Below are 21,414 nucleotides of genomic sequence, written 5' to 3'. Positions count from 1 at the left end.
ACTATCCTAATATCTAAAAAATTGTGATAAACATTTCAATATTATGTACAGTAATTCTCAACTCATGGGGGAACCTTTGTATTATCACTGGCGAAAAAAAAGAAAAAGCAAAGCAAACACTGATGTGTCCCCTTCTCCTTCTAAGGATGTATTTTCTCTATTTTTAAACCAGATTTACCCTGAGAGTATTCTGAGTATATTCTCCTATTGCATGAAGCTGAGCACCTTACAGCTCCACAAATGCTGCCTGCTTCAATCTCCTGCCAGTTTAAAAAATAAAAAGCACACACCCTCTTTTACAGAACTAACTTATATCTTCTTAGTACATCCATTGCTTTGCTGAAATTTGAAGAAGGCAAGGTCAAACTGTATTCAGCACAAGCAGAAAAGTTTGTTATCGTTTTACATGTGAAGGAATTTATTACTTGCAGACTGAACCTGTCTCCCACACGGGAGAATGCTCACCTTTCTAATGTTCTCATGAATTCCTGAGGTTAATGATGAATTTCACCATCATTACATATAAACTTCCCCTCTTTATGAATATTCACACTATAGCACAGTAAAGAGGAAATCTGCAAGATTAAAAATGGCTGATTTCCAGGTTTGTTTTTTACATAATCTTTCAGTGAACATTTCTGGGATATAACAGAAGTCATCAATTCACTTCCACTTCACTTTAAATCCACAGTGCACATGTACCGTAGAAACTCACAGTCAAACATAAAGTAAGTTCCACAAGTCTCATGTTTATTCATGTTTAACCTTCTTTTCCAAAAAGATGTAAAGAATGTTGAAATAATGTGTTAATAAATGAAATAATTTCACTTGAATGCAATGGGCTAGACTTCTAGAGTTAGTTATCTAACAGGTGCATTTGCTCCCAGGAATCCTCTTGCTGAGTACCCTGAACTAATATTTGCAATAAACAAAAGATACCCTACACAAGAGGTTTGAAAAAATCTGCTTTATCTCTGTACTAATTTCTCACAGTTGCATAAATGACTGTCCAGTTACTAAGGGAAGAGCATAAAGCAGAAAGAACACACTTGGTTGTGTGCTCAAATTCCTCCTCTCCCCTCCAAACTGGCATTCATTTCATTTTCATGAAAAAGCAATCTACATGTACCTATATAAGAACACATATTTTACTGAAAGACACAAAAATCAAACATCCATCAGACTCTTACATTCAGTCCAAAATGAAGTATTTAAAGTTCCTTTCTATAGCAGCAACTAGATTCCAGGAATTTCAGTTTTTACAGCAAACAAACACAGTCTTTAATATTTTTTATATTTTCACTAAAGTTAGCAGAAATGGGAACATTTGCCTTAAAATGAATAAAAAATTTACAAATATAGCTTCTTCAAGGGATGTATTACAAGATTTCCAGTTTTTAAATGGCATCTCTTCATTGTTCACAAAAACCACATCTAAAGGCAGTAATGAACAAAATTAACATTGTAAGACAACACAGTATGGATAAAAGGTGTTTTAGCTGGCAGATGAAGAATTCCAATTCTCATTTACTAGTGTAGCATACTGCAGAGAGCACTACAATATACACCACAGATTTTACATGCTAAATTGTTGAATCTATACTGTTTTCTATCATTGTATTTATTATCTGCTTATTCTGTCATCAAGTTGCAGCCAGCTTAACACCATTATGTCATTATATCTGCAAACAATTCAAAACGCTCCAAATATGATATGCCATATTTGTTTGAAACATTAATAACAGTATTCCATCTTATTTTTATTTATTTTCAGAGAAATACTTACTCTACTTGGTCTTTAAAACCATTGTTGAACACTCAGTATGTGGGTGAACAGAAATACAGTTAACACTTACCCCAGGGCTACTGACGCAACTAATAGAAAAAGATTTACCTTCTCTGCAAATTCATCAAGAACAGAAGGATTCCTAAACATTCCCTCTTGGCTACCTTCACTGCAAAATCAGTATTCCTTTTATTCACTTCTGCCTGGGATTCTTCATTACTTGATGCCCATGCAAATGGATAGTTTGTCCTTTTAATCTTTTCCCTTCCCAAAAGATTGAATGTTTTCAGGGTGAGTGTTTACAGAGATGTACAACGTAAAGCCTTTCAAAAGTTTTAAATATAAACCAACAAAAAAATCACGGCACTTAATGTAGTTACATATGAGGAAAAAAAAATATTACTGAGAATAATAAGGCTAAATCACAAAGTGACATTATCAGCAAGGCTGCAACTGGGAACAAGGTAAAATATCGTCGTTTTACAGCTTTGGTTTGAACTCGCCAGAAAGAAGCTTTTTCAGCATTTCAGAATTTTTTCCTTCTGGTGGTGAGGGCCATCTGTCATGATCTAAGGAAAACAAACAGAAGAATTTACTTAGTTGCTTGAGAAACTAGACATCTTACTTTTGTGTCCTCCTGCTGCACAACTTCAGTTAATTAAAGGGCATTATTTTGTAGCCCATTTCTTACCGGGTATTTCTAGGGTACTGCTGTACAGACTCTGGCCACCATCCACAACCATGGTTATCCCAGTTATGAATGATGCAGCTGGAGACAGCAGGAAACATACTGCAGGAGAGATCTAGCAAAATAACAATTTTAATCTTTCTTAAACTGCTGGGAATTATTCATATCAAAGAAACTTGTGAAAACTTTTACAGATATAGTAACATTTTCTACTTAGTAATGAAAACTGTAACAGCCTTAAAGCCATTTTTCCAGCTGCAAACATCAGCATTTAACAGAGGAAAACCACTAAAATGTCACAGAGCACCATCAGATACCAAAAAACCCCAAAAAAAGGTTTATCAGTTTATCAAAGATGCACATTCTTGGTGGAAGAGAGTTAATTGCTTCTAAGATACACTTTTTTTACCCTTATTATTCATTCTTTCAGTCCTTCCTGCCAAAGTCAACTTCTTCAAGAAATAATGTTTACTTTCAAACACTTCAGCTGTAAGAGGCAACTGAATTAAATTCTCTGTATAACAGTGACTACTGTTAAGTCTCTCACTTGGCACGACCACACACTGCTACAAGCTTTCTTCTTTTTAAATAGTCCATCACAGTGCAAAATTAAATCTTCTTGTTCTCCATATAATAAAGTGGTTTCAAAATAGAGACACAGAAGTAGGCATATCAGAAGCATTCTGAAATACATTACCTCCTCAGGAACAGCTGACCTCTTGGCAGGAACCTTTGGTATGCTCTTTAACCACATCATTACACCTTGTTCTCCATAGTTTGCAACAGCAGTTTCCGAAAATACCAGTCCCTATTTAAAAATAGTACAGTAAAACTTAAGTTCTCTTGCATACATTTAAACTGATCATTCTAAAATTGTGAAGTTGTCATTACTGATTTCCTGTGGGACTGAACTATCCAAAGAGCACTCAAATACAAGTTTTTGAATGTAACAGCATAGTATCATTTATACAAGAAGGTAATTTGGCTGCTAGCCACATCTCTGCTCAAGCACAATAATTCAGATTTTTCCAATTCTCTGCTGTCACTTCAATAACAAAAAAAGTGGAGTATAAAAAAAACTCATGTCTGCTTTGAAATTACAAGCATTTCATGTTAAATTACAACAGGAAACTACAAAGCCTCAAGAACAAGTTCTCAAAAGTTTTTTGTCATCTTTAGGAGCACTAGCCCAATTTATTGTGAATTACAGAAGCAGACAGATTTCAGTCAGAATTCTGACTCTCCCTACTTAGCTGCTGGAGAAGCAGAAAAAGATGACTGTGTTTGTTCTGGTGACCACACAGTCCAGCTTAGTTTTGAGAAGGAAGATGGCAATGTGAACACAGAGTTACATCCACCAGTTAGGACAGACCTTTTGGGACTCAAGTTTAAGTAAAATAGCAAAATTTGAATTCACCCATGAAGCATATACTTAGATTTTTAAGATACCTGTATAACATATGTGAAACTACTTTTTTCAGAATGTACACTTCCCTCTCTATGTATCCATTCCCACAGGTTGCTCTCCTCTCATAAAGCAGTAACAATTTTGTATTGTTACCACAGACCTGATGGGTCCACAAAGTATATTATTGTAACTAAAACATTGACTTTTATTACCAGCATAGTAATAAAGCTAGCAAATACTTCTGAAAGAGCTGAAGCCCTGAAGAGTTTGCTTGTCAAAAACTTCTGACATGTGCTAGAATATCTAATCAGCATGATTCATTAGGTAATTAGCATGCCTGAAAAGTATATTCACATAATAATGCTGTCTTAATTACTTACTTCCCCAAGACTTGATAAATCAGAAAAAACAGATAAACAGGAAATACAAGTCAGTAGAACTTAATATTTAACATGTCTACAGATTAATTTAGTCTCACAAAGGTTACATAAAAGCCTTTACCTGAATGATTAACATGCATCTGTCATTAAGCATTCTATGCTTTGCCACACAAAGCCAGGTGTTTTAGGACAAGAGGCACAACAGAATATACAGACATTCTACAAAAATAGTAGCAAGATTTTCCAAGGGATCAATTAAACAAAAATGGCACTTCACTTATGACACTCACTGTGAGATAAGCTAAATTCTGGCTGTAGAAGTAGCTGGACAAAGTTTATGTTTCCTCTTTTAATTTCAAGGGAGTAAATGTGCAAAATAAATTGTGGATAAGAGAAAATTACAAGAGATCACACATACTCAAAAGACAAGACTAGAGCTTCTATATAATTTCTGTATCTGCAGCACTACAAAACATAGCTGCTCTTTCTATACAGTTATTTAAAACAACTCTACCTGTTGTCTAATTCCTCAGAAATGTGGCAGGCATATTTTAGCTGACCTGTATAGTGGTTTCCTGTCTGCACAAATTTGATAAAAAAAATGAAAACACGCATTTTTACATATAATTTCTCTGAGAGAAGGTACACTCCAACTACAGTCTCTTTATATACCTAAAGCTAAACTAACTTAACATATAGGAGACAAAGTAAAAGGTGTTATGTGAGACATACAGAGATTTTCCAAATAAATTTGTAAACACAGGTGGAAACTATCAGCATACCTGAACCTCAAACAGAAAAAGTTTCCTGAACTCAGAAGTAATGTATCCATTACTGAAACAGTAATTTTTATGTCAAGGCTTTATAAGACAGGTCACCAACTCCTACCAGTATAATTTCATTTAGCTATAAAAAAACTAAAAACCAAGTGTGCCAAATCAAGGCAGAAAGCAAAAGCAATTTTATCCCACATCCTCTGACTCATCATCCCAAAGTACAAAACACTGTCAAATGGTCCAAAGAACACAATGAGAGAATTATAAATAAACAAATATATAAATAATCCACAAACAGTTACTGGTAATAAATTTAAAAATCCAAAAGCTCTAACTATGAGCACATGAAACAGGTAATTTTACTCAGCTCATTGCCATTACGTACGGGAGCAACGCTGTTGATTCTCACTCCACTGTGAGCCCATTCTAAAGCTAAAGTCTTGGTTAGGTTATTCACTGCAGCTCTTGCAGCTCCTGTGTGCCTATGGAGAAAAGAAAGCAAAGGAAGCATCTGTTCACTTAGCTAAGGGTGTCCAGTGTTAATTCTACTGCAGCCTCACTAGGGTATTCAGAGTGGTTTTCTGTGGCTGGACAAGCATCTGAAAGAGAGAGCCTCTCTAGTTTCTAAGTTTGACCATAGCTTCACTGTTCAAACAATCTATGCTGTGATTTCCTTCCATTGCTAGGAATACTTAAAATTTCTTTCCCAATGCAATATGGGGTCAGCTACACTCTACTGCAGGAGGAGGCTTATAAAAAGAGAAGCAGCTGAAGTTCAAACTGTGTAAAACTTCGTGTAGCCTGCACAGGTAAAGCAACACTTGGAAGAACAGTGGTCTGAAAGATATATTTAAGTCTTCTGACAAACATGATTAAAATAAGTCACTATTCAAAAATTAGTGTAGGTGGATGGAGATAGAGACGTGAGAGTCAGAGTGAACTCCTAAGCCTTGCTGCTGTAGATAACTAGTATGAAATTATTACAAGCTTGAACAAATGCAAACAAAATTACTGCAGTAATGAATTGTAGACATTTGTAGTCAGAGAAAATGAATAAATTTAGCTGCTTTAGCCTAGTGAAACAGACTAAGAGGTGATACATGCAATAGCTTCTCAAATAAAGGGAATGAATAAGAAAAACAAAAGACAATATAACTTATTCATATGTTTAGGCCAGAAATAGATAACCTCCAGGCACACTTTGAGGAAACATGACAACTTTTATGGTCAAAATTAATACTTATAAAGAAGTCCTATCAGATGACTTTTGGCATGAGCGCTGGTTGGACTTGTAGGGGCATATCTTTTTCAACAGTGCATTTCTGCAAGAAGTTTCAACTCAATTTAATGTGGAAGTAGTTTTGTCTATCCATCTACATACAACGGTTACTCAGGAAAATTTTTCCACTGTTATTCAGAACTAGCTTTTTTTTTTCCTCTTAGTTCAACTCAAATTGAAACATTTTCAGCCTATTTGCCATGACAATTGAACCAGATACCACAGTGGAGATACTCAAATAACTGTAGCTTCAGCACCACCATGTGGATCTCTATATTTATTCTGTACTGTGAAGAACAAGCTAGTGAGAAAATATTCTGCTGTTCCTTAAAAAATGTTGGTTTTGAAACCATTCAAGCTGGAATGAGGACAAAGTGAAATAATGCAACACTTGCTCAAAATATATTTTTATATTTCTTCAACAGAAACTCAATTTCAAAGTCTGAAAAAAAAAAAAAAAGCCAAACAAAAAAAGAAGCTATTTTGAATTAAAGCTTCACTGGCAAGTCTTGCTTCATAGTTTCTTACAAACAAGCAGAGAGAGACCAGAGATGCCATCTACTGGATTAGTAAGAGATCCCCACACATAAAGCCAAGTGATACTCTTTTTCTCTCTTGACCTAACTACTATATTTCTATACTCCGCTGCTGCCCAGTACACACTTTTCTGAAGTACTTAGGAACAGTTAGTACTTCTGGGGGAAAAATATAGGAAAGTGTGAAAAGAAAATATATATTACGACATTCCAGGAAAGCCATTTCTCACGGCAGCAGTAATGTTGACAATGGCTCCTCCATGTTCCTGCATCCAGGCATTGTACACTGTATGAAGGAGGAAGATAACCTATAAATATCAGAAGAAATACATACAAATGAACTTGCCAACTGGAAACCAAATTTGGAGTCTTAACTGCAATCACACTACACATCTGTCATACTGGTTTAGAAAAACAATCTGCTGTTTGTACCACAGCTTTGCCAATCCAGAGGTGAGGCCGCGATGCAACAGGTAAGGTCCAGGTAATGTTTGTAAAGAAGGATTTGATAGAAATCAAGATTTCATGTTTCCATGTAAATTACTTTAGTTTCCACATTCCAAATGGTAAGTGAGAATGACATACCATACTTAAATTTAAGCCTAAATTTATATCCTCGAAGAAAGTATTTTCCTATGTGATACACAGTGAATACAGGCCATGAAAGTGAAACGATTTTCCTATAGTCTTTTAAATGAGTATCCAAGTCAACTGACTTCCAAACCTGGCATTAACCAGGAGCCTAATGCTTGCCTAAATGTATGTTTGTATTTAGGAACAAATGTAATACACCATTTAATGCAAAGCTTTGCATGAGATTGAAGAAAACAAATATCCACTGTCAGGTAAGTGCATGAAAAGAAGCAGCTAGGGAAACTTTTCACTTCTTATCTTCTGGTATTTCTGTAAAAAAAAACCCAAATAAACATTAAGTTTAATGTTCAGACCTTACCTGCTTTGCAACAATAGAAGGTCCCTGTCAGATTTGTGTCTATCACGGCATTCCAGCCTTTTGCACGGATGGCTTCAGAAGGACTTGCAAACTGGCCCCCTCCATTATTCACCAGGAAGTCAATCTTCCCATGCAGACTCAGTGTAGACCTCACCAAAGCTTCTACCTGAAACAGCATTTGTTAGTGTGGTATGTTAATCAAGGTCTACACCAAATTTTCTTCTCAAACACTATTTTCTCCCTCATGCCCTTTGCACAGAAAAAGAGGAGGTCCAGCCTTCAGAAGGGCTGTAAGATCGGTATGAAAGGTTTAGCCAGCCAAGAAGGACTGGGCTGTATCCATGTTTACTTAGGAAATTTGGCTGGAATGATGCAGGGGCTGCATAAAATACCAGCACCCAAAGAAGGGGATTTAAGCTGCCAAGATTTGTAAAATCAGTCACAAAAGCCCACTATGTACGACCTACTAAGAATCTTCTGATGTTTTTCAAAAGAGTGGGGGCATTCACATGAGATCTACAAAGAGTTCTATATAAGGTAGCTACTGTTATTTTTATCTGACCATACACCGGACCATTTTAAATAGAAAATATAACTCATCTTGTGGAGTTTTATCACCCTTCTCTAGAAGTTTAGTACATTCACACCAGCTCTGACCTATGAATTGGTAATAGCCAGTGTTCTTACACAGAGCAAGAAGGTTAATTACCCTACAAAACATGAAGTCTAAAAAATGCCAGAAATACAAGTTATCTTCTTTAACAAAAATATTATTGCAAGATAGTAATAAGAGCTCCATAGCAACAACTTAATAATTTAATATTTATCTCAAGAAACGGGACAATATGACTGCTTCCTGCTTACATCATCAATCATAACTAGATACCATGCATCAGTTATTCCTACTCAAGCATGTATAAAAAGAAAATTTAGCATCTGTGGTCAGAGAAAAACACAGAACAAAAAAGAGCCCAAAAAACCAAACAGGTGGAAAAGCGATGCCAATCAAACAGATTGGGTTCGGGGAAGGATATCAATCAGCCTTTCTCTGTATTGAGTTAGAAGTAGAAAAAATCAGAAACAAAAAAAAAAATGCAAGCAATGCATTATCTGTATGTCACAAAGAGTGTTACCAACCCAGTCTCATAAACAGCTGCCTTACATCTTCTATTGCTAACAGCACAGGATGGTTTAACAGAATAGTATGGATCCTGAAAGGAAGCACCTCTTGAAAGAAAAAACCCAAAACAAACATATAATGACTGAAAAACTCGTGCCTGTTGAGAAAACTGCCTTAAAAAAATAATGTTGATACCTAAACCGAATCTTCAAATTCTGAATGTCATCTTATTCTTCACTTATTAGTCACTGCAGGTTGTGGGATGTGAGGAAAAAACCAGAAAACCAAAACATCTGTGACAGCAGTCCCAAACTCTTAGCTTGCAAGAACTGCCGTGCCACAAGGACATTTTGGCTTTTACTTTTCTCTTGTTGTGAGCAAAGGAAAGTTATGTCTGGCTAGGCAGCAAAAGTTATGCTTTGCTCAGCAATATCAAACTCTTCTCCCTGTCAGTCTGAGAATGTTGCTTTGAATATTATTTTCTGTAAGTCACTGAAATATGGGCTCATTTATGGAACAGAAATGGTTACAGTACAAAGAAGATTTGAACAGACTAAGGCTATTCAGACTGTGGAAAGATGAGAGAGAGAGAGACAGAAGGAATAATGCTAAGAATGGTAAAAAGAAAAGACAGAAGACAAATGAACAAGAAAAATCTGCTGAGAAGAGATATTAAAGCAAGTTTTCAACAGCTGGACAAAATGTTATATGCTATGAACCATTTTGAATTGCTAGCCTATATGTTACACTTAAGGAGCTGTTGTTGCTCCTACATGCTGCACCATATTCTAAGGAAAAAAAAAAATTAAAAACCCAACAAAAACAAACACATATCAGTTCTGCTTTCTGAAAGCCAGGAAAGGCCAGAAGGCTCTCCAGTGACAGCTCAGATGGCTCCAACTGTAGTGATCTTCACAAAGTCTTCCATGCTGTAGAAAAAGCATCACTGCAGCACTTCTCCCAGTTAAACATGGTGACAGCAGACAGCAGCTCAGGAAGAAAGAGGGTCTAATAGAACACATTTAAATCACACTGACTACTAAAGAAGATTATTTTCTATTGCTGTAATTAAAAAATCTACTTTGAAAGAGCTTCTTAAAATAGCTATTAAAGACTCTCTTTGGAAGCAAAGTAAAGCTGCATGAGGTAGTTCTACTAGTTTAGGACATTCTTCTGAAAAAGACAGAAAAGAACAAAATCAGGCACTTCAGACATAACCAGAAGATTGGAGCTCTGCAATAAGGAGCTTTTGTGTGTGACTGCAACTTGGATGTATTATGCGGTACCACATATTCACAGATAACTGAGATGACAGTAGTAACTGATTCAGGGAAAAATGACAAATGTCCACATGCATTCACAGGTCACCCTGAGTGAGTAAAACACACAGGCAAACAACCCACTACAGAATGTTACAGATTTGTGATTTGGTGGCTAGAACAAATAGGCATTCTGGCACAGTGGTAACACTTACACAGCAGTAAATTTTCCCTGTGTTACTGCTGTGTTATTTAAAAGTACAACAACAGGAATCTCTTATCCACAACTACCCACCAAGCCACAGTCCTTCACTACAGGCTTCACACAGACAGGCATTAAGTATTTATAAACCAACTGAGCCTATGCTAAGCTATAAAGCTTATTGGAAAAGGTACTAGTGAACTCAGACACAAGGTATGTGCTAAGTAGCACTGTATTGAGTCTGTCTGAAGATGTCTTGTTGATGTCCAAGTGACAGATTTTACCCTTGGGGTCTAGTCCAGCAGCAGGTTATGTTGCTGGAGTTCAAGTATGGAAAGGAGACAGCATGAACAGAATTCCGAACTGCTAATTTCAAGAACAGCTGTGGCCTACCAGAAGTACAAGGTTTTATCATCCACTTACCTAGACATGTAACTTCTACTTATCTAGGTTCCAGTTAAATAAATGATTGTCCACGGAGAATAAGAAAAAAGGCTTTACAAGTATAAGGATTTAAAGAGTACAGCTGTCTGTCTCAAAACACTGTCAAGGCCAGAGAAGGAACTTACTGTAAGATGATAAGCTACCAAATCAGGAACTTGAGAGAAGCACAGAAGGGAGGAATTTGCGACAGGAAAGCATTAATTGCAGGCCTAGCAGAGGTAAGATTGGGTTACCACATCTTGGTTAATGCATGCAGACAAATGTGCCCACTGTGGCAAACAACAGGAAAGGAAGTAACTGCTCATACACATCACCCCAAGTTATGGGAAAGGCATCTGTCACCATCCCATGGATATTGGGAACTTGGCCTGTATGAAGGTAGTACACCCAGAAGACTGACAGGACACTGATGCATCCATGTATCATGACTACCATCTGCATGGTCTCTGTCTCTCTCATTCTCTCTCCCTCCCCTCCTCCCCTTAATTCAAGCATTCATTCCTCATGCTTGTCCCTGTCAACAGACTTTGCTGTAGCTCAAAATTTAAGACACAAAAGGAGATAAATAAAGATAGACATGCACACAGAGTTGTCTGGTTTGCATCTCACTAAGAGCAAACTGCTCTGCTCTCAATACATTATGAGGGCAGTGCCAGGAAATATGCAAACAGTAAAAATCACTTCAGCTTCATAATTGCTAAGAAGCAACATCTATCACTATATACACTCCAAAATACAGGATAAGAGAAGAGGTGCACAATCATTGCTCCAGGATGAGGTCCCATGATAGAATGTAGAAATATATTCTGATGACAGAATAGAGAAACCTCAGGTCCTCTTATCCCAGAACCCTCTACTCCGCCATTTTTAAAACATGTTTTTTATCCTTTACAGAACACTGAGGGAAAACTAGTCAAAAGTAGCAGCAAACTCATGACAAAAATAAGCCTGACAGGTTACACAGTGGTTGAAAATCCTCCATCAAGCAGGATTATTTCTTGCACATTAAACAGAAACTAAGCTTTACTAGAAAGCAAAAGTGCTACTGAGGATGAAGATTTACAGACTTAAAAATGTGAATTCATTAAGCTATCCCCATGATATTTGCCATCAAGCTTCTGCAGCAATTAATTCACTCCATCTTCTCTGCCTCTTCCTAGGCCAGAAAGAGCTCTAACAAACATTATGGACTACATGATGAGGGATGAACATTTTAATGCTTGAATTTCACAGATCCAAACTACAGGCATGAACCATGTCATCTTCAAAGCAGGTCAGTTACTTTAAGATTTGCAGTAGGAGGCAAAAAATAATCTTCTGGCAATTTGAAAGCACCTTCATCTTTCTTAAATTTTTCCTATTCAAAATCCCTCCCTCCAGTTTATAAAATTCAAACGTAGACAAGATTTATAGAGGCCTTCAGAAAAATGCAGAACAATTCATAGAGAAGGAGAGACAAAAAAGATGGCATTCTATAATAAGAACAAATGGCTTGTTCCTACAGGTGATCAGGGTGGCTTCCTTTAAAACAAAGATTTACTCTTAGAAATACTTCAGTGACATGTCAGAAAGAATGATATATTAAATGAATTATGTAGTTCTTCAGGAAACTTCCTGGGCTTTGAAGTTTGTGATAGATCACTTCTGACATCTAGGGGAGCTTGAACTCCTAAGTTTTTTTCTCTTGTTGAAACATTTATAATGTTTTTCTCCAGCACATGTTCCTTGGTACCTGGTATAAGAGCTATAGTAGAAGGAGGATGTAGACTCACACGGAATTCTTGCAGAGGCTGTTCCTCTCTACCCAGCAATGTGCTCCTATGATTTCTGAGGTAAATACTCTTCACTCATACTAAGCTCAAAGCAAACAATAAGTTGTAATGTTACTAATGAGTAGCACACAAAGCCAACACAGTTGTAACCAGTCTCATTTCTTCTGTGAGGCAAGCCAAAAGTTTACATGCCCTCTCATCCCCTCTTCCACTGTAACAGGAAGCTCTTCCTGTATTTGTGAAAATACTGAAGTGAGTTATATTACTGTGTTACCTCTACTCAATATGTGCCTCTTAGGCTACAAAAGTCCTTAACAACATCTTTTACTGATTCCTGTTTCTATGACTCCAAGTCCCAGGCATTAAATTTTAAGTTAAGAATGGAGTAGGTTTTGAAAGTGGATGTACAATACTCTTTGAGTTGAAGTAAAAGCCCAAAAGTACTTTTCCTCTAGTTTCCACAAAGCAAGCAAGTGCAAATTAGGAAAAACGTACTTTTAACCATTGCTGCTCTAGGAAACATAATAAATAAGCAATAGTAAGCAGTGGGATATGGAAAACCTGCCATACACCTCAGTTCTGACAGTTTTTAGCAGTGTAAGTTAACAATTGTTAATTTATCTAGTTTCAACTTGCAAACCAAATAGCTAAATGTAAGGAAGTGCTATCCTCACTACAAATTTAAGAGCTGAAATCACAAATTTCTGGTCCAACAGTAAATTCAGAAGTTAAGTTACACATGGCTAGGACTTAGCAATCTTTGAGAATCTCAGCATTAACAGAAAAAAACAGAGCCAGAACAGCACAAGCTAAAGGGCAAAAATAACAGGATGTCTCTAACCAATAAAAAATCAGGCCTTGGAGATGGGCATCTGCAATGGAGAAATATTTAACAGGTACACAAGTTCTTAGGTTAACATGCAACAGAAATTGCATTCCTTATTCAGATCATCAGCCAAAAGCCCATGAAATGTTCACAGCAATTTTTTTCTAAATAGGACTTCAAGAGAAATAAGTAAGAGCAGTTGGACAACTGAAGTGAGTCAAACTATAAGACTAAATCAGTAACTGAAAAGTTCAAGACTAGAGTTTAATCTGCCTCTTTCCTCTGAAGCCTTTCTTCAATAGAAACATACTTGAAAGGATAATGTTTAAAGAGAACTTCCACTGACAGGAGACATCCAATAGAAATTTCACTAATACCATATAAAAAGTTCTAGGAAGGTTCTGGTGTGTCTGTAAATGGGTAGAGGTTAAAACTAAACTGGAAACAGGACAATTTTGTGATAAAACTGCAAGGTAATAGCAAAGACAGAAGTTTCTCCAAGTACCAGTATGACTACCCATCATACAGAATAATGCCTAAACACTTTACACAGCATTATAAAGAAGGCTTGAAAAGCACCTTCAAAAATTTCCAAAGCCACTTAAGCCTGTTTTGTCAAATAGGTATTTAGCCACACTTAAAAAGGAAACAAAGAAAGAATGCAAGTTTAGTGGAGAGTACCTCATTTCTCCATCCAAGCAAGCCCCAAACCATCTCCCAGAATGCTGCAGTTCCCACTAATCAATTTCAGATACAGATTTACCTGCAGAAGGTTATTAAGCATGCCAGAGCACTTTCTGCAAGAAACAGACTTTCAAAAAACCTTAAACCTTTTTTCCCTCTTTACCTCTTTTCCTTCCTGTAGCTTTAATCATGCAAGTAGCCCTCTGACATCTGCCATAACCTATTATGTTGCACTGCTAATGCCAGTAAACACACACCTAAAATTCACTGGTAGGTGAAGTGACATACTGCACAGCCCCAGGGTTCACATCCTTTAGGAGAGAAATTCTGAGTAGATCACTATAAATATTTTATGGCATGAACTGTTCCACAAGGGAGAAATCTTTATTTTTATTTGTTTTATGGCTATGTACTAGAATATTTACAGAATCTTCATAGCTACTGAAGGTCATTAATATTTAGGTTAAGAGAGACTTTGGGAGGTTTATAAAAATGCAGTAATCAGTGGTTACTGGAAGATTTTCTATCTGTCTTTAAAAAGTTCAAAATCCAACCTGAAGTTGGACTTTTAAATATTTAATTACAGAGATTAAAAAATTAGGAGTTGCATGCAGGCTTCTGAAGAACCTGGATTATGTACTTTTGCTCTTGATCTTCCATTTTTTGTAATATGAAGAAAAAATTTAAAAATCAACTTGAATAGTAAGAGAGTTCACAATGAGACATACCTCAAACTGTAACCAAAATTTCTGACATGGCTAAAATATTATATATCAGTGGGTTTTTTTGGCTTTACTACAAGCCAAACTGACAATGTAAGGTACTTGTGTCAAGTCACAAGCATTCAGATTCCATGCTATGCCTTCCTGTTTGAAGGAACTATTCTGAGATCTCCATCTTCACAAGTTAACACCCCCTCACTTCTGTCACAGCAATGTGACAAAGAATCATGTTAAGTGGGCTCTGGTTTGCTTTAGATCATGCCAGTTACAAGACCTGTGTCTCCCAGTAATATCTGAAATATGTAAGCATGGTCAGAAAAATATTTGCCAATATTTACAAATGCTTTTTTGCTTAGATGGCTAACAAATGTCTTCCCTTGGGAAGCACATCTATCCAGATCAATTTAACCAAGCTTTTCCCCACCTCTTCCCTGATCTAAGCTACTTTTGAGAAGCCCAGAAATCTTTGGAGATCTGAGCATTTATATACACGACATGCTTTTGATATGTTAAGAACAAGAACAAGATTGCTAATCTTTACCTCTTCTTCTTTGCGGATATTGCACTGTATGGGAGTCACTTGGGCAGGACTCATGGAAGCAAATCTATTATTCAGCTCTTCTGAAGCTGCTTTTAATCGGTCAAATTTACGAGAGGCAATTACAACACTGCAACCTGTAGAGACAAAATGAAACATCCTTCAGCTAACACAATTATGCTATTTTTAAAGCAACATCATGGAGATATCTTGTAGGATATGCATTTATTAGTCACTGACTAGAAAATACAGTGTTGAAGTTCTTGCAAAAGAGAGAAATGACTGATGTCAGGTGCTTCTTAGCAACAAGATCCCTCTGTGCCAGGAAAAGAGCAATTAAAAAAAATGCCCCCAAGGTTTCCTTTCCTTCCTGCAGAAGGGAAGATAGCCTGTGCGTTGCAGAGTCAGCAAAGCAGCTTTCAGACATCACTTCTGCTGCTTCTGCTCACAGCTGCCTCATTTATCAATTAAGTGATTTAAAGATGTTTCAGCAGGTCTTGATTACAAAAAATGCTTGCTCTTAAAACCACAAAAATAATCTTCCTGTACAACTGGCTGTAATTTTGACTAGCAGTGAGTAAATGTAATGGTCTGCTTTTTAACTCTACAGAGGCTGAAGGAAAGGATAATAGCCTCACAAGATTAATCCCTATCTGCAGTCTACAGACAGTGGGAACAGAGCCCTCCCTGTGGCACTGCAGAATCTTAGCTGCAGAAATGAGAGAAAAAAAAAATAAGGCAGGAGCTCAAGTGCTCTTTTTTTTTCAGCATTTGGAGGCAGAAGGACTCATTCTATGGAGAAAAAACAATGCAGTTGCCAAATTTAAGTCAAGCACTCACACTACTACCAGTCTAATTTCTTCTGTCACACCAACGGACTCAGGACAGCTTTGAGGCTTCAGCAATTGCTACTACATAGACTAAACCAAAGGACACCAAATTAATTCCTAGTGCAGATTCAGCAAGTGTGCAATTTCATGTAATGGATAAGCAAATTACTAGGCAAGGAGGTCTTGCTCCCAGTTTGCTCCTTCTATAATCTTAGCATTTCAGCAGAAGTAATCCTTTCTTCGTATCAGGTCTGCTGCTCATCTGCTTTAATTTAAACCATCCTCAACCAGCCAAAAAATGGAAAATGTTAACATCTTGCCAGGTGTGGGGGTTTTTTCCACCCTCTGTTGCAGAGTGGAATTTGGCCTCTCATGTGATCAAGCAAACATTAGAATCGACTCAAAATAACTAGTGGGAGGAAAGAACAGCAAGCTGTTCATTTGACTCAGGCTGGCTTGTGGAACTATATATTTTAAAAAATATTAAAAAGAGAGGAGTTTCATTCTTCCAGAGGGAAGTGTTTCAGCTGCATATCCATAGGAAAAGGAACTTTACCTTTTATTAGTAGCCATCTTAAAACAACATATATAAAGACAGTGGTCTCTGAGGTCTCCTGATTTTTTTTAAAATTAAGAACTCCAGTCACTTGCACAACCACCTAACTAACACAAAGTTTGTAAAATGCCACACACAATTACCAAGTAACACAAAATATTGAGTTACAGTAACCCAGCTGTATTTACCAACTTAAGTGTTTATTAATACACACACTGATATAGAATAAGGCCCAGTAAAAGACGATCTTTTTGCTAAATATACTAATTGGGAGAGGGCGAGTTACTAATCATGGAAGAGCACTTGGTACATACTGTGCAAGCAGACACTACATCACTTAATTTTCTTCACAAAGAATGACCAGACCATTTCCTGATAGGGTCAGGGAAAAGGGCACAAGTTTGCAGATAAAAGGTTTAAATTTTCCCAGAAGACCTCAAAGGAGACTGGTTATATAAACAATGTATATCATGACCACTATTACCTGTTACTGCTCCTATGCCTGTAAGAACCAGCCCCCCTTACCTGAAGTGCAGGATATACATGAAAACAGTTCCTGATCATTATCTTGTCAGGAGTAACCAGCAAATATAGAGGCAGTGAGGATTACTCAGTCAGTCTTAAGTCCTGTACAGGGCTTTCTTCACTTTTTCTCATGTGCTTTGTATAGATTTGTTTTCTATTGTGCTCTATTTAGGCTGTTACAGACACACTCTTGTTGTATTTTGCTTGAGAAAAACAGCAAAGATCAAATTAAGCACAATTTCAACGTAACGGCTTAACATCACAATTGTTAAGCAGTGTGATGATGCTTAAAAAGCACCTCTTTAAAGCAGCATGTAAGGACACCTGAAAAAAAAATACTTAGCTCTCCAGTAATACAAAGGTAACAGAACTAATCCTCTATTCAGTTCCACAAAGCTAGTGGAAAGCTGCAGCACAAAGGCCAGGAGAGGCAGAGATGTCTCCCAGCACAGTCTTAACAAAGAAAGCTCTTTACTATGCAGTGCAGTAGTGCGCATTCCAACAATGCAAACCACGGCAGTGTGACACCGAGAGGGATAATGCGAGCGCTGGTATTCTGAAGGCGCTGAATCCAATCGTGACAATAAACTAAACTAAACTAGCCAAACCCAGTCTGATGCCGATGATCCCTGGCACTGATGTTGAAATCTGCAGGAAAGGTGTTGCAAAGTCCTTTCTACCTCTCCTGGTCTCAGGCCAGAAAGTCAGGAGACTGCGTTTCACTCTAGGTTTTACCGCTTCTCTGTATTCAGCGTGGAAAGAAAGCCCACGCCGTGCATCATTAAGATGTTCTTCAATCTCAGTACGCTCCTGAAATCGCAGAGACTGTCTTTAGCATGTTATTGTGCGGGCAGCAGTTCCAGGATACTGCTCTGTAAGGATCAAGGTTCAACAACCTCGTAAATTCTCCAGTTAAAGCAGCATGAGAATTCACTGAAGGGAGAGTCTGAGAGAAAGGGTCCTGGTTTAACATAACCTCACTGACCTCTGTGTTTAAAATAGCGATTGCTTTGCGGGCCAAAAGGCACACTCCCACATCAACCTCACCTCGAACCCCTTGCTATTCACCGACCCTATCACAATGTCCCACCCACGGGCTCCTCGCACACTGTCCCCGAGGGCCGTCAGTTCCCAAAACACAGCACAGCCCGCGGGCACTCCCTGACGGCCCCTCAAACTCCGTCCGCCCTCCCCACATCCTCCTCGCCCCGCTGCCCCACCGGGGCTTCCTGCGGAGCCCGCTCCGCGCCCACCTAGCGCCAGCAGGTCGGCGGCGATGGCCTTGCCGATGCCGGTGCCACCGCCGGTGACGATGGCGACCCGCCCGCGGAACAGCCCCGGCGCCAGCAGCCCGCGCCCCGCCGCCGCCATCTTCCCCCTCCCGGCCTCCTTCCCTGCCCGCCTCAGCCGCGCCCGCCCCGCCGCGTGACGCGCGGCCCCTCCCGCCCGGGGCTCGGCGCCGGCGACGGCGGAGCGGTGGCGGCGGTGCTAGGGTCCTGTGCCGCGGACAGCTCGGCACCGCGGGCGGCAGGTAAGGCACGGGGGGCGGCTGTCCGCTGTCGGTGTCGCCCGGGTCCGACCCCGCGGGGCAGAAACCGCTGAGCGCCCGGGAGGGGTCGGTGCCTCCGGCGGCGCCGCGGGGTCGCCGCTGCAACCCCGCAGTGAGCGCCCACCTGCCCGCAGCCGCGGGCTCGTCTGCTTGCAAGGGATGGGTCGCCTTGGTTTTCTATTCTGTTCCGCTTCGGTCACCTTCCCCGTGGACGCGGGCAGGCACCCTGAGGAGCAGCGGGAGCAGCCGGCGGAAAGCCCGGAGGGGGTCACGGAGCAGAGGAAGGTGCTGGTGTGCGCTTGCCTCGGGCAGTCCTCTCTCTGGGCACGGACTTTGTCGGGAAGAAGCCGTGAAGGCTGAGGTGATCGCGTTTACCATGTCCCCAGCAGAGTCATTTTGGGCTAAAATGCCTTTGTGGTGGTGGTGTCCGTCCCCACTCTCCCGGCCCCCTTAAAATGGCCCTAACTAAGCTCAGTTGACACAGAGGACAGACAACATTATTTTCTTTTCTGTCCCACAGTGAAGTGACAAAGCATCTTTGTCCTTTCCAGGTGATTTTAACCAGCGCTGATGTGCTCAGCAGCATGTGTGTGCATGTTCAGTGTCCTTCCAGGCATCTCCTCTGTCCTTTTCAATAGAAGAGATGTTTGAAAGTATATCTCAATTTTGTCTTGTTATTTTTGCCTTAGGAGAATTGGCTAATGTGAGAAGAGAGTGACTTTGGTTTGGGTTTTTTTTTGAGACATGTAAGTAAAGTGGTAGAATCATTGAGTTTGTTTTGGGATTCTCATTTATGAAACAAATGTACTTTTTATTATTTACTTTTCCAAAAGCATATTTTAAGGTTTAATACTTTAAATCGGGGACAATTTTATCATAACATCTTTATTCTGAAGTTCAGTGTGTTTCTAGGAAAGCTGTATGCCTTCCTTTTAATGGTATGAGAGGGAAGGCATGGAGAAGTTCTAACAGTGTGTCCATATTCATTCACCAAAGGGTGACAAGACAGGGGTGGATTTCTGCATGGTGACTTAGGCCAATAAGGCAACTGTTAGACAAAATTGCCCTTTTCAGGTGGGTCAGTGTTTGCAGAATACTTCAGTGTTTAAAGCATTTTAATTTCTTGAGACAAAACATGAAGCACTGTGAGTGAGATTGCAAAAAATTTTTTCCCTTCCTTTAATTATCTTTCACAATCTGAGACTTCACAGATCCCCATTAACTGTCTCTGGGTGCTCTACATACCTTAGGCAGGCTGTACCAGAGCAATCAATTAATCCCAGGAGAAGTACTCATCTGTGCTAGTGAATTAGATCTTCATATTCCAGCCTGCCTGCCATCCTAACTGAGCTGCATAGCTTCAAGGAAAATCCAGTGGGCCTTTCTACTCATGTGACTTCCTTGACTTCAGTGTTCTTCCTGGAGAGCACTATCAAAAAAATTTTTTCCCCTATCAGGATGTATCTTGGTTTCTGGTATTTCCCAGTAGCTACAGAAATGCCATAAAAAAGGGGCTGAACACATGCGTTAAGGTTCTGTGAGTGATGTGTGGGAGGAGAAAGGGGAAAGGCATAAAGACTGTAGAGGCAGGAGGAGGGAAAAGGAAACATCCATTCCTTGGAATTCAGTGGAGGGTAGCCCCTTCTGGTACAAAATGTATCCACAAGAAATAGAGCTGGGATAACCAATGCTCATGGACATTTTCAGCAAAGCAGTGGCTTCTGTTCACTGTTGTGTGCGTTGCCTTTGAACCAAGGATTCAAACTGTACCTTTATGTGAATCGATTTGACTCCCGTTGTTGAAATTCAAAATTATTTCAGCTGAAAGGAAGAAAATCTTATTAACTAAATCAATTTTAATCTCCTCATATGCTTGTACTTTCTTAACCACAAAGGAATGTTACTTCTTTTGATAGCATTAAAACATGTCGGTCTGTCACCCCACACAGAGAATGGTAAATTCAGTAAGCATAAAGCTTTTGCATATTGATGGTACTCTATAAACTTAATGTTAAGATTCTGAATTTTTATGTGTTAGAAAATAGTGTCTGATTATACAGCTTATTTTTTGTTTTTTCAGTATGTGTCAGCTTGCATTTGGAAGAAAATAAATCTGCATTTAAAGCCTCGGAGTCTTAATTTTATATTTTTTTAAGTTTACCATCTGACTTCTTTTGCCTTGGTATAACTATCGCTTAAAACATCAACCATTCAAAAGTCAAAATGACAAAAAAAATCAGTAGTTTTTTTCCAGTTGTCAGCTTCTTTGGATTTGTAGGATTAGCATATGTCATTCTTGAACATCTACATTTTTATTTACATATTGAAGAGGAAAAACTAGATTTCCTGTTTTTACATCCCCCAGATTGTGTCTTGGCTTTGAATGAAGTAGTTCATTTTATTGAGATGAATAGGAAATTCTCCGTTTTCAGAAAAGGCTACTTTTGTCCAAAGCTGACGTGCTTTGCCAGCCTATGGCTCAGCTGTTCAGTTGATGACTCCTGCCAGTCCAGTATGCTGCCATACTTTAAAAATCCTGGCACTGATATGTACTGCCTTGAGAATTCCTTATGGCATGCTAT

General features: G+C 38.8%; 2 protein-coding genes across 9 annotated transcripts in view; one reads left to right on the top strand and one right to left on the bottom strand.

Annotated features, from left to right (window-relative positions):
• Positions 1-729: 729 nt before the first annotated feature.
• Positions 730-18,697, bottom strand: PECR (peroxisomal trans-2-enoyl-CoA reductase). Its single transcript, XM_086897946.1, has 8 exons — positions 18,537-18,697; positions 15,376-15,509; positions 7,806-7,971; positions 7,058-7,139; positions 5,424-5,520; positions 3,172-3,282; positions 2,478-2,589; positions 730-2,355 (listed from the first exon to the last, which is right to left on the bottom strand). Exons 1-8 carry the CDS (start codon positions 18,652-18,654, stop codon positions 2,267-2,269), a joined length of 909 nt encoding a protein of 302 aa, XP_086754072.1. The 5' UTR covers positions 18,655-18,697; the 3' UTR covers positions 730-2,266.
• TMEM169 (transmembrane protein 169) overlaps positions 18,680-21,414 on the top strand; it is a 16,919-nt gene continuing 14,184 nt past the window's right edge. For 4 of the 8 annotated variants that reach the window (XM_086897944.1, XM_023931214.2, XM_086897939.1 and 1 more), the window contains exon 1: positions 18,680-18,814. The gene's annotated coding sequence lies outside the window, so the exon portion shown is untranslated. Of the gene's footprint in view, positions 18,815-19,383; positions 19,486-21,414 lie in introns of all 8 variants that reach the window. The other 4 variants (XM_086897943.1, XM_086897941.1, XM_086897940.1 and 1 more) reach the window with 4 other exon arrangements.

Source organism: Cyanistes caeruleus, chromosome 7, assembly GCF_971803275.1.
Source record: "Cyanistes caeruleus chromosome 7, bCyaCae1.hap1.1, whole genome shotgun sequence".
Taxonomy (NCBI): Eukaryota; Metazoa; Chordata; class Aves; order Passeriformes; family Paridae; genus Cyanistes; species Cyanistes caeruleus.
This window is presented reverse-complemented; position numbering and strand designations above follow the sequence as displayed.